This window comes from Lactuca sativa, chromosome 7 (genome assembly GCF_002870075.4).
Source record: "Lactuca sativa cultivar Salinas chromosome 7, Lsat_Salinas_v11, whole genome shotgun sequence".
Classification (NCBI taxonomy): Eukaryota; Viridiplantae; Streptophyta; class Magnoliopsida; order Asterales; family Asteraceae; genus Lactuca; species Lactuca sativa.
This window is the reverse complement of record NC_056629.2, coordinates 67277673-67300044: the sequence shown is the minus strand read 5'-3', so window position 1 is coordinate 67300044 and position 22372 is coordinate 67277673. Positions and strand designations below refer to the sequence as shown.

General features: G+C 37.3%; 1 protein-coding gene and 1 pseudogene across 1 annotated transcript; both read left to right on the top strand.

Moving 5' to 3' along the window:
- Window positions 1-9140: 9140 nt before the first annotated feature.
- LOC111900556 (superoxide dismutase [Mn], mitochondrial) lies at window positions 9141-20646 on the top strand (the record flags this gene model as incomplete). The annotated part of the gene is made up of 6 exons (XM_052765474.1): window positions 9141-9425; window positions 10555-10601; window positions 10698-10823; window positions 10911-10967; window positions 11056-11124; window positions 20638-20646. Coding segments are annotated over exons 1-6 (450 nt in total), but the record flags the coding sequence as incomplete, so codon positions are not given.
- LOC128127112 (bZIP transcription factor 11-like) lies at window positions 9607-10373 on the top strand (annotated as a pseudogene).
- Window positions 20647-22372: the final 1726 nt, after the last annotated feature.

The window sequence follows — 22372 nt, the reverse complement described above, 5'->3', positions numbered from 1 at the left end:
AAGTTGCATACGTTGAAGGATTGTTGCACAACCTCATCAGTGTCTCACAGCTGGTAGTAGTGACCGGTTTGAAGGTCTCCTTTGATGACGAAGGCTCAGAGATTGTCTAAAAGAAGTCAAATAATATTCTGCTGAAGTCAAAGCGAAAAAGGAAATGTACCCTTTAAATCTCAATCCAATTCGAGGGAAACCAGCAGTTTGCTTGCTAACGAAGGCACACTCAGACGAAAGCTGGTTATGGCATCGAAGGCTCTCTCATCTCAATTTCAAAGATATCAACAAGCTGGTACTTGGTGATCACGTTCGAGGTCTTCCAGTTCTCAAATTGGACAAAAAACATCTATGTGCAGCTTGTGAAATGGGAAAGCAAAGTCGACAAAGTCATCCTTCAATTATCAACACAAAGGTGATAGAACCATTGGAGTTGTTACATATTGATCTATGTGGTCCTTACTCTATTGAAAGCATTGGTGGAAACAAATACATTCTTGTCATCGTAGACGACTTCTCTTGCTTCACATGGGTACTTTTCTTGAAAAAAAATCAGAGGCAACTCCCAAACTCAAACTCTTCATAAAGCAAATGGAGGTTCAACTACGAAAAGTGGTTCGTAACGTGAGAAGCGACAATGGCTTGGAATTTAAGAACAAGGATTTCGAAGATTTTCTAGCTGAGAAGGGAATGACTCACAATTTCTCTTCTCCATATACTCCACAACAGAATGGAATCGTTGAAAGGCGAAATCGTTCTCTGTGCGAAGCGGCTCGAACTATGCTGAGCTTCGCTTCCTTGACTTTATATTTCTGGGCTGATGCTATTGTTGCTGCTTGTTACATGCAGAATTGATCGTATCTAAACAAGCGATTCTCAATCACTCCTTACGAGATCTTGAACAACCGTAAGCCAAATGTGAGGTTCTTCCACATGTTCGGTTCAAGATGCTTCGTTTTCAACTCAAAGGAGAATATAAACAAATTTGATGCTAAGGCCAATGAAGGGATTTTTCTGGGCTACTCCTTGAACTCTAAGGTGTATAGTGTTCTGAATAAACGCTCAAAGAAGATTAAAGAGACATGCTATGTCACTTTCGATGATAGTTATGTCAAGAGGTTGAAGACAACTGAAGGTGCAATGCAGGATATCTTTCCAAAGTCTAGTCAAGTCACTATGCCTACTTCAAATCTTTTTGAACAATATAAGCTTCTCTTCGATGAACTAGAAAAAACTATTGATTCTGAATCCAAGGCTGAAGATAACAGAGTCGACAGTTTGAAGCAAATTATTGATGATGCTATACAGAAGATGGCGGCTGAACAACCAAAGGCAACTGAAAGGCCTGACTCAAGCGAACCTTCTGGAAACTGTTCTTTTGTCCAGGGGAAGGGTTCGTCTCTACCAAATAATCAGGGTTCATCTTTTCAGGGGGAGAATTCGTCGTCGCAATCATCTAGCTTAGCCGAAAGTCCAATCGAAGGGGAGCGTTCTGATCCATAAATTGAACTCGTGTCATCATTCAAGGGGGAGAATACGAATGTTAATGATGATGATACACAATTAGAATTGGTAGAAGAAGTCAATGCAGAACTGGATCCCTCTTATGCTCCAAATTACCCTCCTCTCATTAAATGGACCAAAGACCATTCTCAAAGTAAAATCATTGGGGGATCTTCAGAAAAGGTATTAAATCGATCACAGCTGAAAGCGAAACAAGATGCACTATTCTCTCAAGTAGAATTTTTCATGTTCAACGCTTTCGTCTCCAAAGTTGAACCGAAGACGGTGAATTCAGCTCTTGATCATTCTGATTGGGTTCAAGCCATTCAAGACGAGCTGAACGAGTTTGAAAGAAACAAAGTATGGCATCTAATTCCAAATCGAAAGGATGCTTCGATTGTCAGTCTCAAATGGGTATTCAGAAATGAGATGGATAAGGAAGGGAATGTGATTCGGAACAAGGCCCGGTTGCTGGTGAAAGGATACTGTCAAGAGGAAGGTATAGATTATGAAGAGACCTTCGCTCCAGTTGCAAGATTAGAGTCTGTTCGAATCTTTCTTGCTTGTGCTGCACACAAGAACTTTGAGGTCTATCAAATGGACGTAAAGTGTGCCTTTCTCAACGGAAAACTTGAAGAAACTGTCTACGTAGAGCAACCGCCAGGCTTCGTGAATGAAAAGCATCCAGATCACTGCTATATTTTGGATGAAGCAGTCTATGGCCTGAAGTAGGCTCCCAGAGCATGGTGTGAAACTCTCACTCGATTCGGTTGACCCAATCTTCTTTCGTAAGATAGAGGGTAACCACCTTATGATACTCCAAATTTTTGTTGATGACATCATCTTCAGCTCCACAAATCCAAGCCTAATAGCTGAATTTAGGAAGTTGATGGAAACTAAATTTGAGATGAGCTCAATGGGTCCAATTATCTTTTTCCTTGGCATAAATATTAGACAGGGACCTGAAGACATTTTTATCAATCAGGAGGCATATACAAAGACATTGCTTGCCAAGTTTGGCATGATGGGAGACTCCAAAGTGAAAGTCCCAATGGCTTTTGGAACTAAGCTTACTCTATCATTAGAGAAGCCAGCTGCTGACATGATGCTTTATCGTCAGATCATTGGGTTACTGATGTATCTCACAGCCAGCAGGCCAGACATCATTTTCTTAGTATGCTATTGTGCCCGATTCCAAGCTAACCCTCGTGAACCACACATGTTAGCAGTAAAGAACATCTTTCGCTATCTGAAGCAAATTTCCTCTCTCGGTCTATGGTATCCAGCCAACTCAGGTTTCTTTGTCCAAGCATTCTCAGATGCTGACTTAGGGGGTTGTTGAATGGATCGTAAAAGCACTACTGGAGGATGCCAATTTCTTGATGGTAAATTGGTTAGCTGGAAATCAAAGAAACAAACCTGTGTTTCTCTCTCAATGGTTGAAGCTGAATATATAGTCGCCGCCTCATGCACATCTCAGGTTGTTTCGATACAGAGTCAGCTTAGGGACTATGGGTTGAATATGAAGAAAATCCCACTATATTGTGACTCTGAATGTGCAATTAGGATTTGTCATAATCCAGTGCAACACTCGAAGACAAAGCACATAGCATTTCCGTATCACTTCATCAAAGATCACGTGGATGATGGTAACGTAGAAATTCATTTCGTTAGAACCACTGAGCAATTAGCAGATATATTCACTAAAGCTTTACCTGAAGCAAGTTTCAATAAGATCTTACAAGGCCTAGGAATGATGGAAGCAGAATCAGTACCAAAATCACTTTCGCTTCACTAAAGGTAAGAAGCGAAATAGAGCGAACGCTCGGTCTATTTTGAGTTCGGTCCTTCTGAACTCATTCGCTTCCTTCTCATTAAAAGGGATTTCAGTTGTATTCATTTGTATACTCTTTTCCATATTAATTTTTATGTTTTTCTTTTCATTTTTTTATTTTCATAAAATCCAAAAATATTTTTCTTTTTGTTTTATTAAACATTTTTCTCAAAATACAAAAATATCGTTCCTTTTATTTCATTTTTCTCATGCTTTTCTTTGTATAAATGCTACTCTCGATGGTGAAGCTCAAGTAGGTATAAATTCTTTTCTATGAATTAGTTAAGTGTCCCTAGATGCATGCTGATGCATGTTGACCAAAGCGTCAACAAATTTTGAGTGAAGCCTTAATAATATGATATATATACAAATCATGTTTTCCTAAACTGGGCTGTTACATTCACTTTAATCGTGAGCTACCTTACTCTTCTCATATTGAGTTTAGAGTTTTCTGCTTGGTCCTTCTTTTATAGCAGAGGTACATTTGCTTCTTAAACCACCTACATCATTTTTCTTCATTACACTTCATCTCACTAATGTAACCCTTGAGACTCTCAGCACTTACCACTGAGGTTTATGGTTACACAAAAATTTGTGTCAATGATCTTAGTCTCGTGTCACTACGTACTAAGTGAAACCCACAATTCAAAACCCTTAATGCATTGATGGTGAACCATTACTATGATCTATCTCTCACAAATGAAATCTCTTTTATTTTGAGCGATCCTTCTGAAAATGTCTACCACAAAGACTTTTCTTCCCCAAGGATCCAGTTATATATTTTTTAGATTTCTCAGTTTCAACACGTTACTAAATACATATCAAACCTACTTGTTCAATAGGCCACATTGGTCTCACAAGTACTTCATTCTCATTTGGTCTTATACGAAGTACTGAACTATGAATTGAAGCGAAAGCCACCCTTACAAGCCTTATATCTAAAAGATGCCTTTCATTTCCTCTTAACAGGCACTTGATTGTATTCTAACGGTAAACCACCCAGACACTTTGAAGTCTCTCTTGACTTGAAATGAAGATATTCGTGCCCAGGATCTACTGTTTCATGTCTTATTCGACATCACAATATCCCACAAACTTTGATTTATTTCTTTGTGATTCACACTCTATGCACGGAAATCTTTGATTTTCGAAAAGTATGGCTCTACATAATATGAGCTAATTTTTACAGCTTGGGTTCTAAAATTATTATGGTGATCGATAAGATAATGATGACGACGGTTCATGTAGATTATGTGGGTGACATTTTGGATAAAGCACTTGGATGAGTCAGCAATTATCCAATCGTTCCGTCGATTTGAAAAAGGTACTTTCAATGGAAAGGCGCGTAAAAAGTGAAACGTCTTTTCTCTCTCTTGCGTAATCATTGGGGTTGCCAACTGTCTACTCCCCATCACGTCAGGAAACGTTTCAAAAAAGGACGAGATTTTAGTCGGATCTTTCTCTCTCCTACTCTCACATATATAAGGGTTTATCACGATTCACTTTACTCTTTTACCATTCACAAATCTTCTAAAAGAAAAATGCGATTTTTTCAACTGTTGATCATCTTCTTCTCAAGCTTCATCAATGGCGGAATCATCTTCTGTTCAAGATACCTCTGTTCACTCAAACCTTCTGACCATTAAGCCACAACAAAACCTCATCATTGACCTTACACCGTTCTTCTATGAATCCTATATGATGTACGTGGTAGAATGCCTCAAATATTCTCCACTTGTCGATGCTCTTACAAAGGTGGAAGTGGTTCCCATGTCTTGCCTCTCTCATATCTATTCAACTGCGTATTATGACAAGGTTGCTGAAGGGATTCACTTTGACATTCACAATGAGAAGACCACGATTTCTAAGAATCGTTTATGTACCCTACTTGGTCTTGCTCACGAACCAACCCTGGTAAACCCTGACTCCATCACTACCGGTCAGCTGTTCTCGATGTTCTACCAAATGGGGTAAACTCAAACTCTAACCACTATCACGAAGTTCAAGAAGTCTTTCCTTCCCCCACAATGTAACGGCCTCTTTACTCTCTTGTTCAAAGGTCTTTCTGAGCGAAGCACTGGATCTGACGATGCAAGCAATTCCTTTATGACTATGCTTTATGGGTTGTACAATGGTGTAAATCTAGATTTTGGAGCGGTCATATGGCAATAACTTGTTCAGAGTTTATATTCTTCTTCTTTCCATTCTGAGATTTTTATGTGGCAGGTACTGGTCTATTATCACAAAGTGGGCAATGGATCGTCTCCATGTTCCAATCATGGCGGACTCCCTTCTTTCATCTATCGCGACATTTCACACAACGAAGATCATCGTCACAGATGCTTCCAAGTTTTTATTCATTGGATTGATTCCAGAAGCTATGTATGCTTATGTGTCCGAGGGAAGTAACGTCATTCAAGAATACCAGAAGCTTCCTTCTTCAAGACTCAGGGAACTCACTCCTGCCATGATTCGCTCTATATAGGAAGCAGACAAGCCTGCAAAGAGAGGAATGAAACCAGAAAAACAAAAGGATGTGTGAGTAAGAAAACAAGCTAAGGGGCGTACCCCAAAGAAGCGAAAGTCAGACAAAACTGCTCCTTCACAACCCCAACAGAAGAAGCTCAAAAGGCCATCTCGGAGACATATTCTTCAATCCTCTAGTGACTCAGATTCTGAGTATATTCCTCCAGGCAACAAACCTCCTATTCCTACCGAATCAAAGAGCGAAAGCTCTGACGAGGAGGCTTTGCCTCGTGGTGATACTTCACCTAGATCACCCACACCTTAGGTACATGTTCACTCCCCAATTCCTTCTTCTCCACCTGCTTCTATTCCAATTTCCTTACCAACAACTTTCCCAGTTATCACATCCCAACCTACCTCTACCATTCCTATTCCCACTCCTCTCTTCACTAAAGCAACCAAAACAACCACCACTGGAGTTCAAACCAACGTATCTGATACAGGGGTTCGGTCTTCAATCCCAAAAACAACCAAACCATTATCACCCACACCTTCAACCGAAACCAACACTGTCCTTAGGGGAGAGGACATGGAATTTGATTCCTTCTACAACAGCCCTTACCGTGTTCAGAGTTATGAACACAATGATGCTCCTCTTACCAAAAAGCATCTCAACGAGTTGAATGCCAAACTCGATACTATCATGGCCTCCTCTTCCTCAAGCAATCCCAATTCTAAATCTGCTATTCAGAAAATGCTTGACACCTTTGTCAAAGCACATGAAACTTCCATCTCTCGTGCCACAGCAGCTACTACAGCTTCAACTAAAGCTTACATAGACGCGACCAAAAAAGTTGATAAACTAATAGAAAATGCTAATATTTTTCTTGAGTCTTTATAGGGAGCAGCCGAGCTAAATGCTTCTAAAGTGACCAACTCAATCACCAATCTTGAAGAAGCATTTGCTGCTGAGAAGCAAAATTTTGTCAATCTTCGCCACGATATTCAGAAGGACAATGCTGCTCTTCTGTCTTCTCTCAATGAAAGTTTCACCAAACTTCAAGATGATCTAGCCATGGAGAACTCACTTATGGATGAGCTTGTTAGCAAGACTACTCAGCTCAAGACCAAGAATCTCCAACTTTCTCAGGCGAACAACGAGGTCAATCAACTTCGCTCTGAAAGAGCTGTCGTCAATAGTTGTGTCTCTGATGGCCATGCTATTCTCTTAAGCGTCTTGGAGGCTCATGACCCTATCCTGACTATTTCCGCTCGACACTGTCTTGTTGACAAATTCCGTCCTGCCCTTGGGATGTTGAGTCGCATTGAAGGTGTTTCCGAGGCGATGGTACCTTCGGAACAAGGGGGAGATGGACTCACATCTTCGTCTCAACCTCCTCCCATGTCTCAACCTCCTCCAACTTCACAGTCGGGTCCTAAGGATAAAGGCAAGGGTCCAATTGTGGAAGACAGTGATGATGAAGAGGAAATAATCGCTGAAGCTTTGAATCGAAAGGCAAGGGAAAGGGAAATCGATCTCAACGCAAAAATTGTAAAAGAAGCTAAAGAAAGAGAAAGAAGATTAAAGGAGGCTCAGGATCTCCTAGAAAGCAAGAAAACTCTTTTTCCCTTCTGGACGTTGGAGAAGCTACTCAAAGAAGCCATCGACTCTCCTAGTACTCATTGGCTTGAGCTAGTTGTGTCATTGGACTGTGCAAACACAAAAGACTCTCAATTTGACATGCCTATCACCAGAAAGGCGTTTGTGTTTCACTGCTTTCTGCCCATTGCAGAAGTTCTTCATCCAGACCCGAAGGTTGATCGTGAGCTTATCAACTACTACTTGGAGTTCTCTCAACCACAGTATATCACTTGGAACGCTTAGAAAATCATCACAGTTCGGGTCCTTAAGCCTCAAGCAGCAAGAAAGTTCATCAACGTCAAGTTAAAAGTCACCAGAGGATCTGCCTTGTCTGAGCATACCTTCTCTCTTGCTGATCTGCCCAATCTTAATCCTCATGATTGGATTGTCCTGCACAACATTCTACTCGCTAACCCAGTTGAGTATGATCCAATTATTGATCATCTTAAAAGATTGTTAGTCTGCTACGTTCTGGAGGTAGCTAAGGTGGATCAAGAAGTCACTTCGGTTCTCAGGAAAAATCCCTCTGTTTTGCGAGTTGGTTCAGCAAGTGACGTCAACAAAATGAAGATGGAAAAGATTGATCTGGTCTTAAACTTTGTGATGTTCACCAAATAGGATGGTAAGAAATGTTGTTCGCTTTGATAGACAAACATCTCGTTACTACTTTGTTCTTGGAGTATGTTCTGGGGATTATTCACATATGCATGCAGAACAGTGAAAGCGACAAGAAGTACTTCACTGATATGATAACACGGTATATCCACTTTCGCCAAGTTCTTCTTGTAGTAATTCCATGCTTGTTCAAAGTTGTGAAGCGAACTTCTGCCAATCAACCGAAGTGAAGGTCTCGCCCCAATTGACACAAATGGGGAGATTGTTGGGCTTATAATGTTGCGTCTTGGGCTTGTTCCTATTAGCCCAGTTTTGTAGCCGGTTCGGGCCTATCCAGCCGTGCATTATTTTATTCTAGGGTCACTACTAGAAAAACAGCCTTTTACGACGTGCAAAACACGACGCTCTTTGATTTATGTTACGCATTAGAGAGCGACATTAAAAAAGAGTCATCTCTTCAAAAAATTTAAGAATTTAGGTCGCGCATTATTGCGTTCCCTTAAATTAGTGTCCAAAAAACAAAAACAAAAAAACATGGAGGGCACCTATAATAAGATGCGTGTCGTCTAAGGATGTCGCTTTATAAATTTAATTTGAACGCGCGTTCTATCCTTTAATAATCAGGGGGAACGCATTCCATCCTTTAATAATCAGGGGGGAAAATGAAAAAATGAAATCCTAAAACATTAAAAACCCCGCCTTCCTTTTTTTCTTCTTTCCCTCTTGCCCTAATTATCGATTCCTCATTTTTCTCTCAGATTTGAGTCTCCTCTTTCATCAAAAATAAGAGGTAGCAAGGTAAATTTTCTGAGATTCGAAACTATATGACTCGAATTAGAGGTTGAAGATCAGAAATCGATGGTTACAAGTCAGATTTGGGATCGAAAGTCAGAGGTTCAAGGTACAATCGGAAACATCAAGAGAAGGAAAGCAAAAGCGGAGGAGGCATCAGGTTCGAAGATTGTTCTCTTCTTCTTCATGTATATGCCCTGGATTTCTTTCTCTTACATTCAATCTCTAAATATTCTTTTATTCCCTAAATCAGGTACAAAGATTATTCCCTTCTTCTCCATCTGTTTTTGGAACACATGGCTCTACGAACCCTCGCGACTGCTAAAACCCTAGGTGCGATATCAAAGTTTTAGCAACATGTGTGTGGATTGCAGACGTTCACGCTTCCCGATCTTTCCTACGATTATGGTGCACTGGAGTCGGCGATTAGCGGAGAGATTATGCAGCTCCATCACCAGAAACACCACCGGACTTACATAACCAACTACAATAAAGCTATCGAGCAGCTCGATGATGCTATCACCAAGGGAGATGCTTCAACTGTTGTCAAATTTCAGAGCACTATTAAGTTCAATGGCGAAGGTTAAACACTATAATTTCCTATCTTGTCGATTTCAGTGTTTTTGGTTGAATACTTGCTAGAAGCGTTATGTACGAATTTACATCTATATCTTATATATATATATATATATATATATATATATATATATATATATATATATATATATATATATAATAGATAGATAAATCTAAATAGTAATAATAATAATCAATTTGAAGCTCTATTACCATCTGGGTTCTGTTTAAAATCTTCATTTTCTCTCTTCGAATCTGCAATTTCAAACTTGAAGGTATTCTAATGGCTTCCTCTAGTGGTACGACAACATCATCAGGTGGTTCATACCCAATTCAGAACTCGGGGTCTGATGAAGATCTTCAGCAATTGATGGATCAGAGGAGGAAGAAGAGAATGATTTCGAATCGTGAATCTGCAAGGAGATCTAGAAAGAGGAAGCAAAAGCATCTGGATGATCTCAAGAGTCAGCTGAATCAACTCAGAAATGAGAACAACCAGATCATATCAAGCGTCAGTATCACCACCCAGCATTACATAAGCGTGGAGGCGGAGAACTCTGTTCTAAGAGCTTAGGTGGCGGAGCTGAGCCACCGGCTACAGTCTCTGAACGAGATGATCGCTTTTATGTACCAACCTGTCGACACTGGTTGTAGGTTTGAGGACGAGCAATACGGCAGCGGAGGTGGCACTGAGTTTGTCGACGAGTTCATGAATAACTCACTGAGTTACCTTTATGCAAACCAGCCTATTATGGCTTCAGCAGACATGATTCAGTACTGAGTCAGATGTAAATCTCCTAAAAGTATTGAAAAAAAATTCAGATTTGGTGATAGCTTGGGTGTGTTAGGGTGAGGTGGGGTGGGGTGGGTGGAATAAAGATTTGTGAACAAAGGAAGATGAAGATTTATGTGATGATTTATGGGTACAAAGAGCTATGATTGTAATGGGTCTTTCTTGTAATGGGTCTTTCTTGCAAGGTTAAACACTATAATTCGATTGGAAACTTCCTCTTCAAGTCCTAAATAGGTTAAAATGAAACAACTGAACAACACATTTAGGACAAATTTGATGCTAGGAGGATAATAATATTCATACAACCACATATATCTAATCTACCCTTATGTCTCTGAGCAGGTCATGTAAATCACTCAATTTTCTGGAAGAATCTCACTCCCACCAGTGTTAGTTTCTTGACTTCTTCTTCTGATTTAGATGATAATTCTGACTTCCGAGCACTATAATTTGACCAAAACTGAAACCCTAAAACCTTATTGTAGGAAGGAGGTGGCGAGCCACCACATGGTTCTTTGGGCTCGACTATCAACCAGAGCTTTAGTTCTGTGGAAAAACTGATTGCTAAAAAGAACGCAAAAGGCGCTGCTGTGCAAGGTTCTGGATGGGTGGTATGTTCCTTAATCTTTATTTTGTCATTTTGGTTTTTTCTTTCAACTTTTTTTTTGTTATTTTAAACTTATGATATATTTTGGCAGTGGCTTGCTGTTGACATAGAGTTGAAGAGGCTTGTGGTTGAAACCACATCAAACCAGGTAAGTTATCACTAGTTTTATTCAAACAAATTAGTATCCCTATTAAACTTCAGAATTCAAATTATTGAAATATGAATCTCTGTTGTAGGACCCACTGGTTACAAAAGGTCCAAGTTTGGTTCCTCTGCTTGGCATAGATGTTTCGGAGCATGCATTTAAACAAATTACATTATTATTGTTATAACTTATAATATCGTTTCTATTTATATAAAAAAAAACACTTGACTTTTATATGATGTTTTATAATTTATAAGTTTTAACAGGATAATTATTGTTTTTTGTTCTGGAGTTAGCAATGTTATCAAACACAGCTGAAACTGTGAAAAGAGCCAGAGAACTGAGGGAATTGGGAGTTTACCCTATGGTCCTCATGTCCCAAATGGCTACACTTATTATGGACATTATTGCTAGAACATATCAAGTAATTGAAGCTAGTGCTGACTCATTGTTTGATGGTAGAAGCTGTAAGTTCTTCTCAACTTTTTTTCTTTATTATTATACTAGGTTATAACGTGTGGACACCACAAAAAAATTTAAAACTAATGTTAATTAAATTATAGGGTTAATCTAAAAGATACCTTATTTTGTGTTTGTTTTGAATAAAACTTCAAAATTACTTTTTGCCCAGATAAAAAAAATTATGTTTTTTTCATTTTTCCCGATCCGGCCATTTTAATCATTTTTTTGTCAAAGAATTTGTACACTAAATAGCACATAGGGGGAGGGAGGAGGGTGTTAAAATGATTATACGATGAAACATAAATTTTGTAAATTAAATTTAATAATAATAATTTATCGTGTTACAAAAAGGTTGTAAAAGTATTTATGATTCAAAGTAATATAATTTTTGATAATTATTTAAAGATAAAAAAGTAATTAAATTAATTGAAATCTGATCCTTATGATTGAAAGTAATATAATTTTTGCTAAAAATAACATAAATGCTCCCTCTGTTAACCAATTTACAAAACAACTCATGTCTTAATAAATTAATTGAAATCTGATCCTTATGTTATTCAATTGACATAATAGCCCCTGTGTAACTAAATTTTCAAAGCAGTACATTTGTTTTAAAAAATTACATAATGGCCCATGTGTTAATAAAATTTAATGAAATTTGGTCCCTTTGTATAAATCAAAGTCTAAAGAAGTAATCACAGTGATTTTTTTTTTTTGCATTTTTTTATAATAATTGTTGTAATCTTGATTACATTCAATACAGTTTTAACAGAAACTTTAAGTTTTTCATTTAAACATTAGGTTCAAAAAGTTTTAAAAAAACTGTTACAACCGAAAAGTATGATTTAGATTTATAAAATCACCATTACATCAATTATGCTAAAAAATTCAAGGATACCTAACATTATTTCTTTAAAGGGAAAAGGACAAATATGCCTTTTTCTTTATACTTTATGAAAAAACAAAAACAAATGAAACAAAAAACAGATACCACACTTCTGTTGTATGCTATCTCCTTCTCACGAAATAGATACCATAGAAAACAGATACTATGTATACATAATGAAAGTAAGATGATATATGAAACTCAAATCTTAAAAAAAAGTAGTAGAAGGAGAAGAAGATTCGTAACAGAAGGAGAATGAAAAGAAATAAACTATAAACTGAAACTATGGATAGGTAAATGAAACTAGTTGCTAATTCTTGCGTTTAAACTTTTAATATTGTGTTTTTTTCTTTGTTTAAAATTTGTTAAGTGTTTTTTTTAATAGATTGTAGCCTCGGAATCCATACGAGACACTGGAGCAGTTGCAAGTTCTCGGGCTGCTGAAATTGGGCTTGATATTCTAGCACAAACAATCCAGGTGTCACCTAGTTATTAAAGTTATATTTGTAAACATGTATATAAATACAAGGGCATTTTGGTCATTATACCCCCATAAAAGTTTTTAAAAAAGATAGGTAACTATTTGTTGCGCTTAATTTATGGATTGATAACATTAAAAAAAATCACATCTCATAGTATTTTCAAATATACATTTCTCCTTTTGTCTTACAATTTTTATATTGAATGTTCAAGATGATTTAGATAACATAACTCGTTTTCTAATACTAGCAAGAGAACCTATAATCCAAGGAATTGACAAGCCCCATAAGGTAACAAAAAAGATAATTTATTTTATTGTATTTTAAATCAAATTATCAAATCATATATAAACTACCCAAACAATATTCAAATTTTATTTTATCGCCTCAATTTTGCAGACGAGCATTGTGTTTACATTAGAAGAAGGCACGGGGGTCTTGTTCAATGGTTTAGCTGTGTTTGCTCTAAGGGAGATCAACTTATCAAAAGTAAGTTATTTTTTTCACCCTTTTACTTAATATTTTTATGATTGAATGAAAGTAATTGACAACCCTTTTTCTGTAAATGATGTTGTCATTGTGGGAGAGGTGTTTTGTTTTTCTCTGTTGCTAGGTAACCTTCTCAACAACATCATTCTACTTAAGCAGGTGATTAATCAAAGATTAAGTGATATTTTTAATCATCTTTGGCATTCCTTTCCAGTAAGAAACAGAGTTGTATGATTATTTGTTAGTTTTATAGGAATGTATAACACATATTAGCAATGTATTATTTTTGTTTAACATTTGAATGATTCTTTGTATGACATTATAATTTGTGCAATTTATTTTATATTATGCAATGGATTGTATTTTTTGTATATGGTATTTTATTTCTATTATAAGAAATTAAATGAAAATTTAATTTAAAAATTAATAAATATATAAATTTTTTTTTTAAACATTTAAATTTACGATACGCAAAAATGTATGTCATCTTCATTTATGACATGGCCTTTCTTGACAGGGGCTTTCTTGATACGCATTGCGTGTCATTAACACGAGCGTCGTAACGTTACGACACGCGAATGTGTGTCGTCTTCCTTTATGACAGGGCCTTCCTTGATACGCATTGCGTGTCGTAACCGCGCATCGTAAATGCGCGTCGTAAATGCGCGTCGTCTATAGACGACGCGCAAAAACGCGTCGTCTCTCTTTATGACAGGGCCTTCCTTGACACGCATTTGCGCGTCGTCTGAGCGTTTTACGACGCGCAATGAGCGTCGTAAAAGGCCTTTTTTCTAGTAGTGGGTTTTACTATTTAAGGTGCATGCATGCATCCTTAGTAGGTAACGCTTTAATTATTTTCTCGTAAAAGTATTGTTAAACCCTAGCTCGCCTCTACAGTGGAAGTTCTTTTTTGAGCTCTGTTGAGGCGTGACTACATTTTAATCATAAGCTTCATATTGATTCTATATTGTGTTCTTAGTCGTATTGTGATTGAATTGTTTGTTCTTTATTAATATACATGTGAAAGATCTAAACGATCTAGAGATTTATTCTCATCAGTAATGGCCATCAATTCCTATCCACATATCTTCTCCTTGCTCAGAATAGTTCGATACAGTCTCCTTGAGTCACTTCTTCTTTTGAATTCGCTTTTTAAGACAAACAAAACCGTGAGATAAAAAATAAATGTAAAAATAAACTTGGCACACATTAAAGATAACTAAGAAATAAAAATTAAATTAATATTACACTAAAAATAATATATATATATATATATATATATATATATATATATATATATATATATATATATATATTATTTTTTTATTTTTATTTTTTTGAAAAATAAGTAAAACATAAATAAACATTTTTTTTAATTTTATGATTTTTCTATTTTTGTTTGAATTTTTTTAATTATCCCCGTAAATTTGTACATAGAGGAAAAATATGAAAATTTTAACAGAAACAAATAATAAGATACCAAATGTACAAAAATAAACTTTTGGGATCAAAGTTCTCAAGCAATTCAATAACGTTTATCAACACACACCTGCACGATTAGCTCTGGTCAATCACCAATATTGTGGTCCACTTAAACATAAAGAATATTGACAAGTTGGATAGATTATAAGTGACAAGACATTGTGATTATATTCCTAAATAGAACATTTTAACTGACGACGACCAAGGACATTGTTATCCACTTAAATTCAACAGCGAGATCTATATACAACCTTTTAAATGGTTCAATTTTAGATGCACTAGAACGTGTTCCCAACTTGTCAATATACCCTGACAATCAAGAACTGTCACACCCCAAAATTGAGAACGGCGGAAACGTTCTGCGGCGGAGGACATCATGTAATGTATCACAACAATGTAAAGTAGTAAACAAGCAACAACATCATCCATTGCATTAGTAGTATAATTTTAGATTACAAGTGTATTCTTTCATAGTATAAGACAACATCATAACTAATCAAAATAAAAGAGGAGTCTTGATTTCTCCGTCTTCACAAAACGTGGTCGTCGTACCTGTCTATTTGTGACCTGAGAATACAAGTTATTTTGAAAGCGGGTATCAGCAATAAAGCTGGTGAATTCATAAGTATTTAATGTCATCTTTTGTATAAGTATGAAGAAAACATTTGGAATTAATCAATGTAATTGTTCGTATAAGTATGAAGAAAATGTTTGAAATTAATCAACGTATTTGTTCGTATAAGTATGAAGAAAACGTTTGGAATTAATCAATGTAATTGTTCATATAAGTATGAAGAAAATGTTTGGAATTAATCAATGCAATTGTTTGTATAAGTATGAAGAAAACGTTTGGAATTAATCAATGTAATTGTTCGTATAAGTATGAAGAAAACGTTTTGAATTAATCAATGTATTTGTTCATATAAGTATGAAGACAACGTTTGAAATTGTTCTACATTTGTATAAAACTGAATAAAATGGTTTGTACATGTTTGAAAGTTTCTAGCAAAAACCCCATATTTTCTACTAGTATAAAAGTATTCTTCTACCAAGACTCTACTATTTAATGTTTCCCTTTAGAAATCCAATATCTGTTCATAAGTGTGTGGTAGTTTAAAACTTCCAAAACTATAACAAAATGATGTTTTTCATGCCTAAATAATAGATTTGTGTAAATATAAAATCACTAAGGCATTTGATAACCCCGCAAACCAATGTGTTTCTAATACTCCATGTGAGTTTTATAACTATACTAATGACCCGGACTGCCTGTAACAACGTTCTTCAGGCGTTGAAATGTTATGACGTTTGTCACCCCAGACTTGCCGGCCTAGCTGTAGCTAACAGCTTAGGTGCGGGATTGTCAATCCTGTATAGATCTATACACAAGTATCAAGCTCCCCTACAAGGGATTATGGTATATAATACATGACTTAAAATGCATACTCGAAAGTACATGAACTGTCTCACAAAACTTAGTATAAAAAAAATTTACGTATAAAAATGTCCATTTGTTCTTGTATGTGAAAGTGTCTCTTTGATATAGTGTTTCTAATATGTAAATGTTCATGATTTTCTCGTAAACTATACCTATTATAGTTATTCAAAGTGTGTGTTTCATTCGTATAGTAAATCCTAGTGTAATGCTCACATGTTATGTAAAGTATAACATATAAAGTGACATAAATGATCACATATACTTAAAGTATAAATAAAATGGTTTGATTCGCATATATATGTAAACATGTTTTATTTCCAAAAGACAAGATGTTATCGTTAATATATATTGCATACAAAAGTTCTCATGTAGTAGTTATGAATCACATATGATTCACTTGATAGAAAAGAGTATATAGTGAAACTTTATGTTACACACGATAATAACCGTGTGTTTACTTGTATCCCCCCCCCTTAAAGGTGTATAAAAGCATTGATAAACATTTGAAAGTGTAGTATATAGGGGTATGAACTCACTTGATTGAAGTGGTTGATTTGAAGTAGTCGAGAGAAGAATCGAGCAGAACTTCGACATGAAGAGTTGAAAACGCGGGAAAATCTCGGGATTCTCGGGAATCTCGGGAACACAAAACCTTCCTTTGGGATTTGAAGGTGAAAACCGGGGCTTTGGGAGGGTCTCGAGGGCTTAAACGTAGAGTTTCGGCGCGAGAAAGAAGGGAACTGAGCAATGGAACTCGGAGCCCTTGAAATCTATTTATAGGGGTATTTCTAGTGTGCCACGTCGTGGCTAAGGCTGGCCACATCGTGGGGAGCAAGTCTTATCCTCTTCCATCGATTGGACGCCCTCAGTCACTTGCTGGGTCGCGGCAAAACTGTGCCACGCCGTGGCAAACCTGACAGCCTCGGATTTCGGGCCTCGAACTTATAAAATCCGTAACTTTCGCATACGAGCTTTGTTTTCGACGTTATTTATATGCACGCGTAGCTGACAATATGCTCTACAACTTGCGTTTAGACTTCATTGGATAATTTTGACTTCATTTTTAATTATTTATTTTTAACGGACCGGGACACGAAAATTCCGTTAAAAATCCATAACTTCTTCATCCGATGTCTGTTTTCGTCAGACTTTTCATCGTTGCACTACTATTGTTGAGACCTTCGATTATTATTTAGGTTGTTTTGGCTAAAAGTATCTTAATCTCTATTTCGAGTTTTTAGCTGTCTACTGCTATATCTGGATCTTGGAAAAATCATAACTTCTTCATACGAAGTCAGATTTGGACGTTCTTTTTATGTACGCTCGCGGTTTAATGTTATCTACAACTTTCATTTAGAAACTTAAGGCTAAAAACTATTGTATTGAAACTTCGCGTTTTTCGTTTAATCGGTGTTGCCGGTTTTGTCGGGAATTTTAGAATGGTTATAACTTCTTCGTTATAACTCGGATTTTTGTGTTCCTTATATGTACGAAAATCTTGATACGATTCCTACCACTAGATTTAACCCAAATAAGATTTTAGGAAAGTTATATTTTGACCTAAATTTGACTGGTTTTACATTACATTGTCTCTAAATATCGGGTTGTCACATCATCCCCCCGTTAGAGAGAATTTCGTCCCAAAATTAGAGTTTAAGCAGAATTGATAATCATGCTACGGATAGAAGTTTTATTTGCATCTCGTGTCCTTAAGTGAACTCAGGTCCTCGCTTGGCATTCCAGCGAACCTTTCACTATCGGGATACGACTTTTCTTCTTTCGTTTGACTTCACTGGTATGATAACTCCTCTTTGTCAAATGTGTGTTGAGTGTTTTTGTTGTCTGTGAGAGTATTACACCTAGTACCCTACAAGTAGTGTCTCCAGATCTTCAGAGCAATTACCATTGCTCCTGACTCAAGATCATGTGTTGTATAATTAACTTCTTGCGTCTTAAGCTGTCTTGAGGTATAGGCAGTGGCCCTTCCTCTTGTATAAGAACGCCACCAAGTCCTTGGTTGGATGCATCACATTACACCACGAAATATGTTGTCCCCTTTGGGAGGGATAATATTGCTGCGATGCATCAGGCTTACTTTAGCGTTTGGAACGCTCTTTCTTGTTTACAGAAGAGTCCGGTGCTCTCCAAGGTGAGAAACTTGGCCTAAAGAATCCTCTTCTGAGGAGTTTGTTAAGCTCACTAGGAAGTTCTTGCATCTCAGTTGGAGCTAGACGATAAGGTGTTTTGGCTACTGGGGTAACCCTTGTAAGTAAGTCGGTTCTAAACTTGAATTGACGTTGTGGTGGTAATCCCGGTAGTTCTTCTGGAAAGGTGTTGGGAAAGTCGCGTACTTTTGGGATGTTCTGAATGTCCTTCACTTCTTGGCTCGTATCGACGTTGTGTGCAAGGAATGTGTGATATTCCCTTCGTAAGCGCTTTTGAGCTTAAATACACGAAATGATGCGAAGGTTCGTACTTGATTTGTCTCCATAAATAACAAGAGGTTCTTTGATAGGGAGGTTAAGATGAACTTCTTTATCAAAGCACATGATGTCGAATCGATGTAGACTTAATCAACTCCTACTGATTATGATGCCAAAACCTTGTGGGTGGATTAGATGTCGTGACGATCTAAAAGAAAGTATGACTACTCATAAATTAGGGAAAAGGATAGGTATTTCTAAGGTTATTCTCAAGGAAGTACGATCACTCTCAGTCTTGGGCAGTCTCCGTCCTGAAGTTCATAGTAGAACCCATACCAGGTTCATCAATCACAGTCTCAGGTATACAAGTCGTATATAATTAAGATTGAAATTGTGGGTCTTTGGATTGAACTTGACGTACTGCACGTGTGGTACTTCGGGGAGGTTTGCTGAGGTTTCTTTGGAAAGGGTAAGAAACATGAGGTACTCTACGCATGAGTACTTCGGAGTTCTGAAGTGATAGTTTCGTTAGAAAGATGATTTCGGAGAAAGAGATTTACGCACGAAACTGGTATTGTGAGGATCAAATAGACTCTGATCGTATGATGAAATCGGAATCACTTGGAAATAAATGCACTAGATTTGATCATAAAGGCGTTACAGACAAAACACAACAGTGCAACTTTTTAATAGAGTTACAGTACTTTAGAGTAACTACAGGAATACTAATGTGAACAAAGTATACTACAAAAGAGCAAGTATACGCAGCACGAGGGTCCCTTAACTAACGGGATCTCGCAAAAGATAAGACTCGAGTTGCACTAGTTTTAAACATGTTTTAAAAAAAACATACATAATACTGACGATTGGAAGTGAACCTATACTATAGTAGGGTCCTTCGTTGCCTCTTTCCATTTTCAGGTCAAACTCCTCCCGTCCCACCGTCATTCTTCTCTGTTGGGCAGTCCCTCTTGAAGTGTCCCATTACGCCACATAGGTGGCATATTCGAGAGATTTCGACATTAGTGGTTGAAGTAATGTGTTGGATCCGAGTCTTGCAGTAACGGACGGTGTGTCCCTTTTTATTGCAGTTTAAGCATTGCATTTTCCTACAAGGTCCATGATGGTGATAGTTGAATTTGTTGCACTTTGGGAGATTACCAGCATATTGTCTGGCCGGGTTAGGGATAACTGGGATACTATAAGGGATGGTAGTAGGAGGTACAGAAGTCGTGGCTGCGAAGGTTGCCACAGGTTGTTGTCTTTTGCTCGCCCCTTGGGGTGATTTGCCTTTAGCCTTAGCCCAGAACTTTCGTTTGTTATTCTTGGGCTTGGGATCGTGGTAGATTGTTTCTCGTTGAGGTACTTGATTGTTACTTGGATTGGAATTATTGTTAATAATCCCGCTAACATTCGTGTTGTTAGCGTTAAGGTGGGTCAGAACAGCTAACACGGCAGCCGAGACTGCAGCTTGAAAGGTAGCTGCATCAATCTGAAGAGTTGGTGTTTGGTTGATGGGTTGATCGTTTTTCTTTGGCGACATGATTCTGTTACACGGAAAGAGAATGAATTTGTGAGTGAGTATGGTTGAACCTAGACGTAGTTCGATCGTTCACGTAAAGAGTAGAAGTATGTTCTTGAAGGTTTGACCTACATCCCTATGATGCAGTCCTAGTATAGATTAGAAGTAAACTAATAGAATGGTCTCAAAACGTTTATCGTCCAAACCAGGGTATTATTGGTTGGTGGATAACATGATCCAACCTTTGAAAGAGAATTAGGAATGATCCCTAAGCTAAATTACCCTAGTCCAATAACTTGAGTAGAGTGGGTTTCAGATAGATCCCAACGAAAGTATGATCAAAGTATTTGAACAAAGAGTAACACAGAAGTTAGCCGACTTTCAGTATTGATATTCATGACGCAATAAGTTTGGGAAAATTGATCTTGAAGAAGGTCTTACATCATATTCGGAGTAGAAAAGTCTTTGACAGCATAAAGACTTAACTAAAAGTACTTACAGTACAAGGTAGTCACATAGAAAGTACTACACAGAACATAGACAGGAACACGGTTATTTAAAACAAATAAGGAAGTAAGGTATATCCTACTGGCGACGGTCACCCCTATGGTGAACCCTTAGTTCGGCTAGTTGATGTTCCATATCAAGCAGGCATCTTTCGTACACCTTCTGGCGTACTTGGAGCTCTATGATTTCGGCTCGGGTTTCAGCTAGTGCTTGCAGCAGGGTCTCATGGTTTCTCTTAGATCTCTCACTTGTGATCAAGGCGATTGGTGCGAATGGTATGCACTCTTGCATTGGTATTAACCTCTTCGATACGTTGGAGATCCGTCCTGCCCTGAATTTCGTTTTGGGCAACTCTACGGATTAGGATTGGTAGAACTTTGTCTGCTGAGCTCCCTTCGTTTACGTTGTAGAAGCTTTGGTCTCCATTAAACGGCATAGGTTGATCTTTCTCTTCGTCCCATGTTTCCAAGCATTCTACCCAAGGAGGTGTCGGGCCATGAAAAGTCGGACGAGAGTTAGGATTTAGAAATGGAGCTACGGAGGTAGGTTCTCAACCTCGGGTTCGGAGTTATCATCATCCGCGAGGTCTTCAGCGTGGTGATAATTCAAAAGGATAGGATGATCATTTTCTGGTCCTTCTCCAAACCAACCAGCAATGACTTCGTTCGAAAGGTACGGGTTGCCGAGGGGATGGAGTCCAGCCACGTTATCTACGCGAGAATTGGGGTAAGGAAATAATTATTTGACGAACTATCAAGATAATTATTTGAAAATATTTATTAGTTACATCGCTATTTGTAAAGTGCATACCGGTCATATGTAATCAACACAGGATAGGCTTTCAAATAAGTGACCTTAACTCCAAATTCACAAGGAATAGGGGTAAAGCAAAAATTTCACCGATTCTAAGTCTATAACATCCTAGTTACATATAGCCTTAGTGTATCCACTTAGCAACTATCAACTTAGTAATGAAGATCCTTTTTAGTTCTCAAATAAGTAATTATGGTAACCCCAAATACCCCTATGGTATTTTAGACTTAGGTTCTGTTATAATGTTCTCATTGTAGTAATGTTGGTAAGTTTTTAGACTTGTTGCCATATCACAACCATTCTTGGGCATATGCTAATCACTCTTCGGACCAGCATAGTTGATCAGGCTATGCCGACTGACTATATATCCCCAAGCTTACTTGTAATATTCAACAATCGTAATACTTTTGTTCTTGTCATTGTGACACCGAGTTTAGTATGAATGCAGGCACGTATACTTACTTAAATATTTTATTATTTAAAAGTATAAACTCTAAGTCAGATTATTTTTAATCCCATTGTATTTATAGTTAGTATATCTTTTATGGGTTGATATACTCAATTTACTATAAACAATGCTCTGAAACCAATCTGTCACACCCCAAAACCGAGAACGGCGGAAACGTTCTGGGGCGGAGGACATGATGTAATGTATCACAACAATGTAAAGTAGTAAACAAGCAACAACATCATCCATTGCATTAATAATATAATTTTAAATTACAAGTGTATTCTTTCAAAGTATAAGACCACATGATAACTAAGCAAATTAAAAGAGGAGTCTTGATTTCTCCGTCTTCACAAAACCTGGTCGCCGTACCTGTCTATTTGTGACCTGACAATACAAGTTATTTTGAAAGCGAGTATCAGCAATAAAGCTGGTGAATTCATAAGTACTTAATGTCAT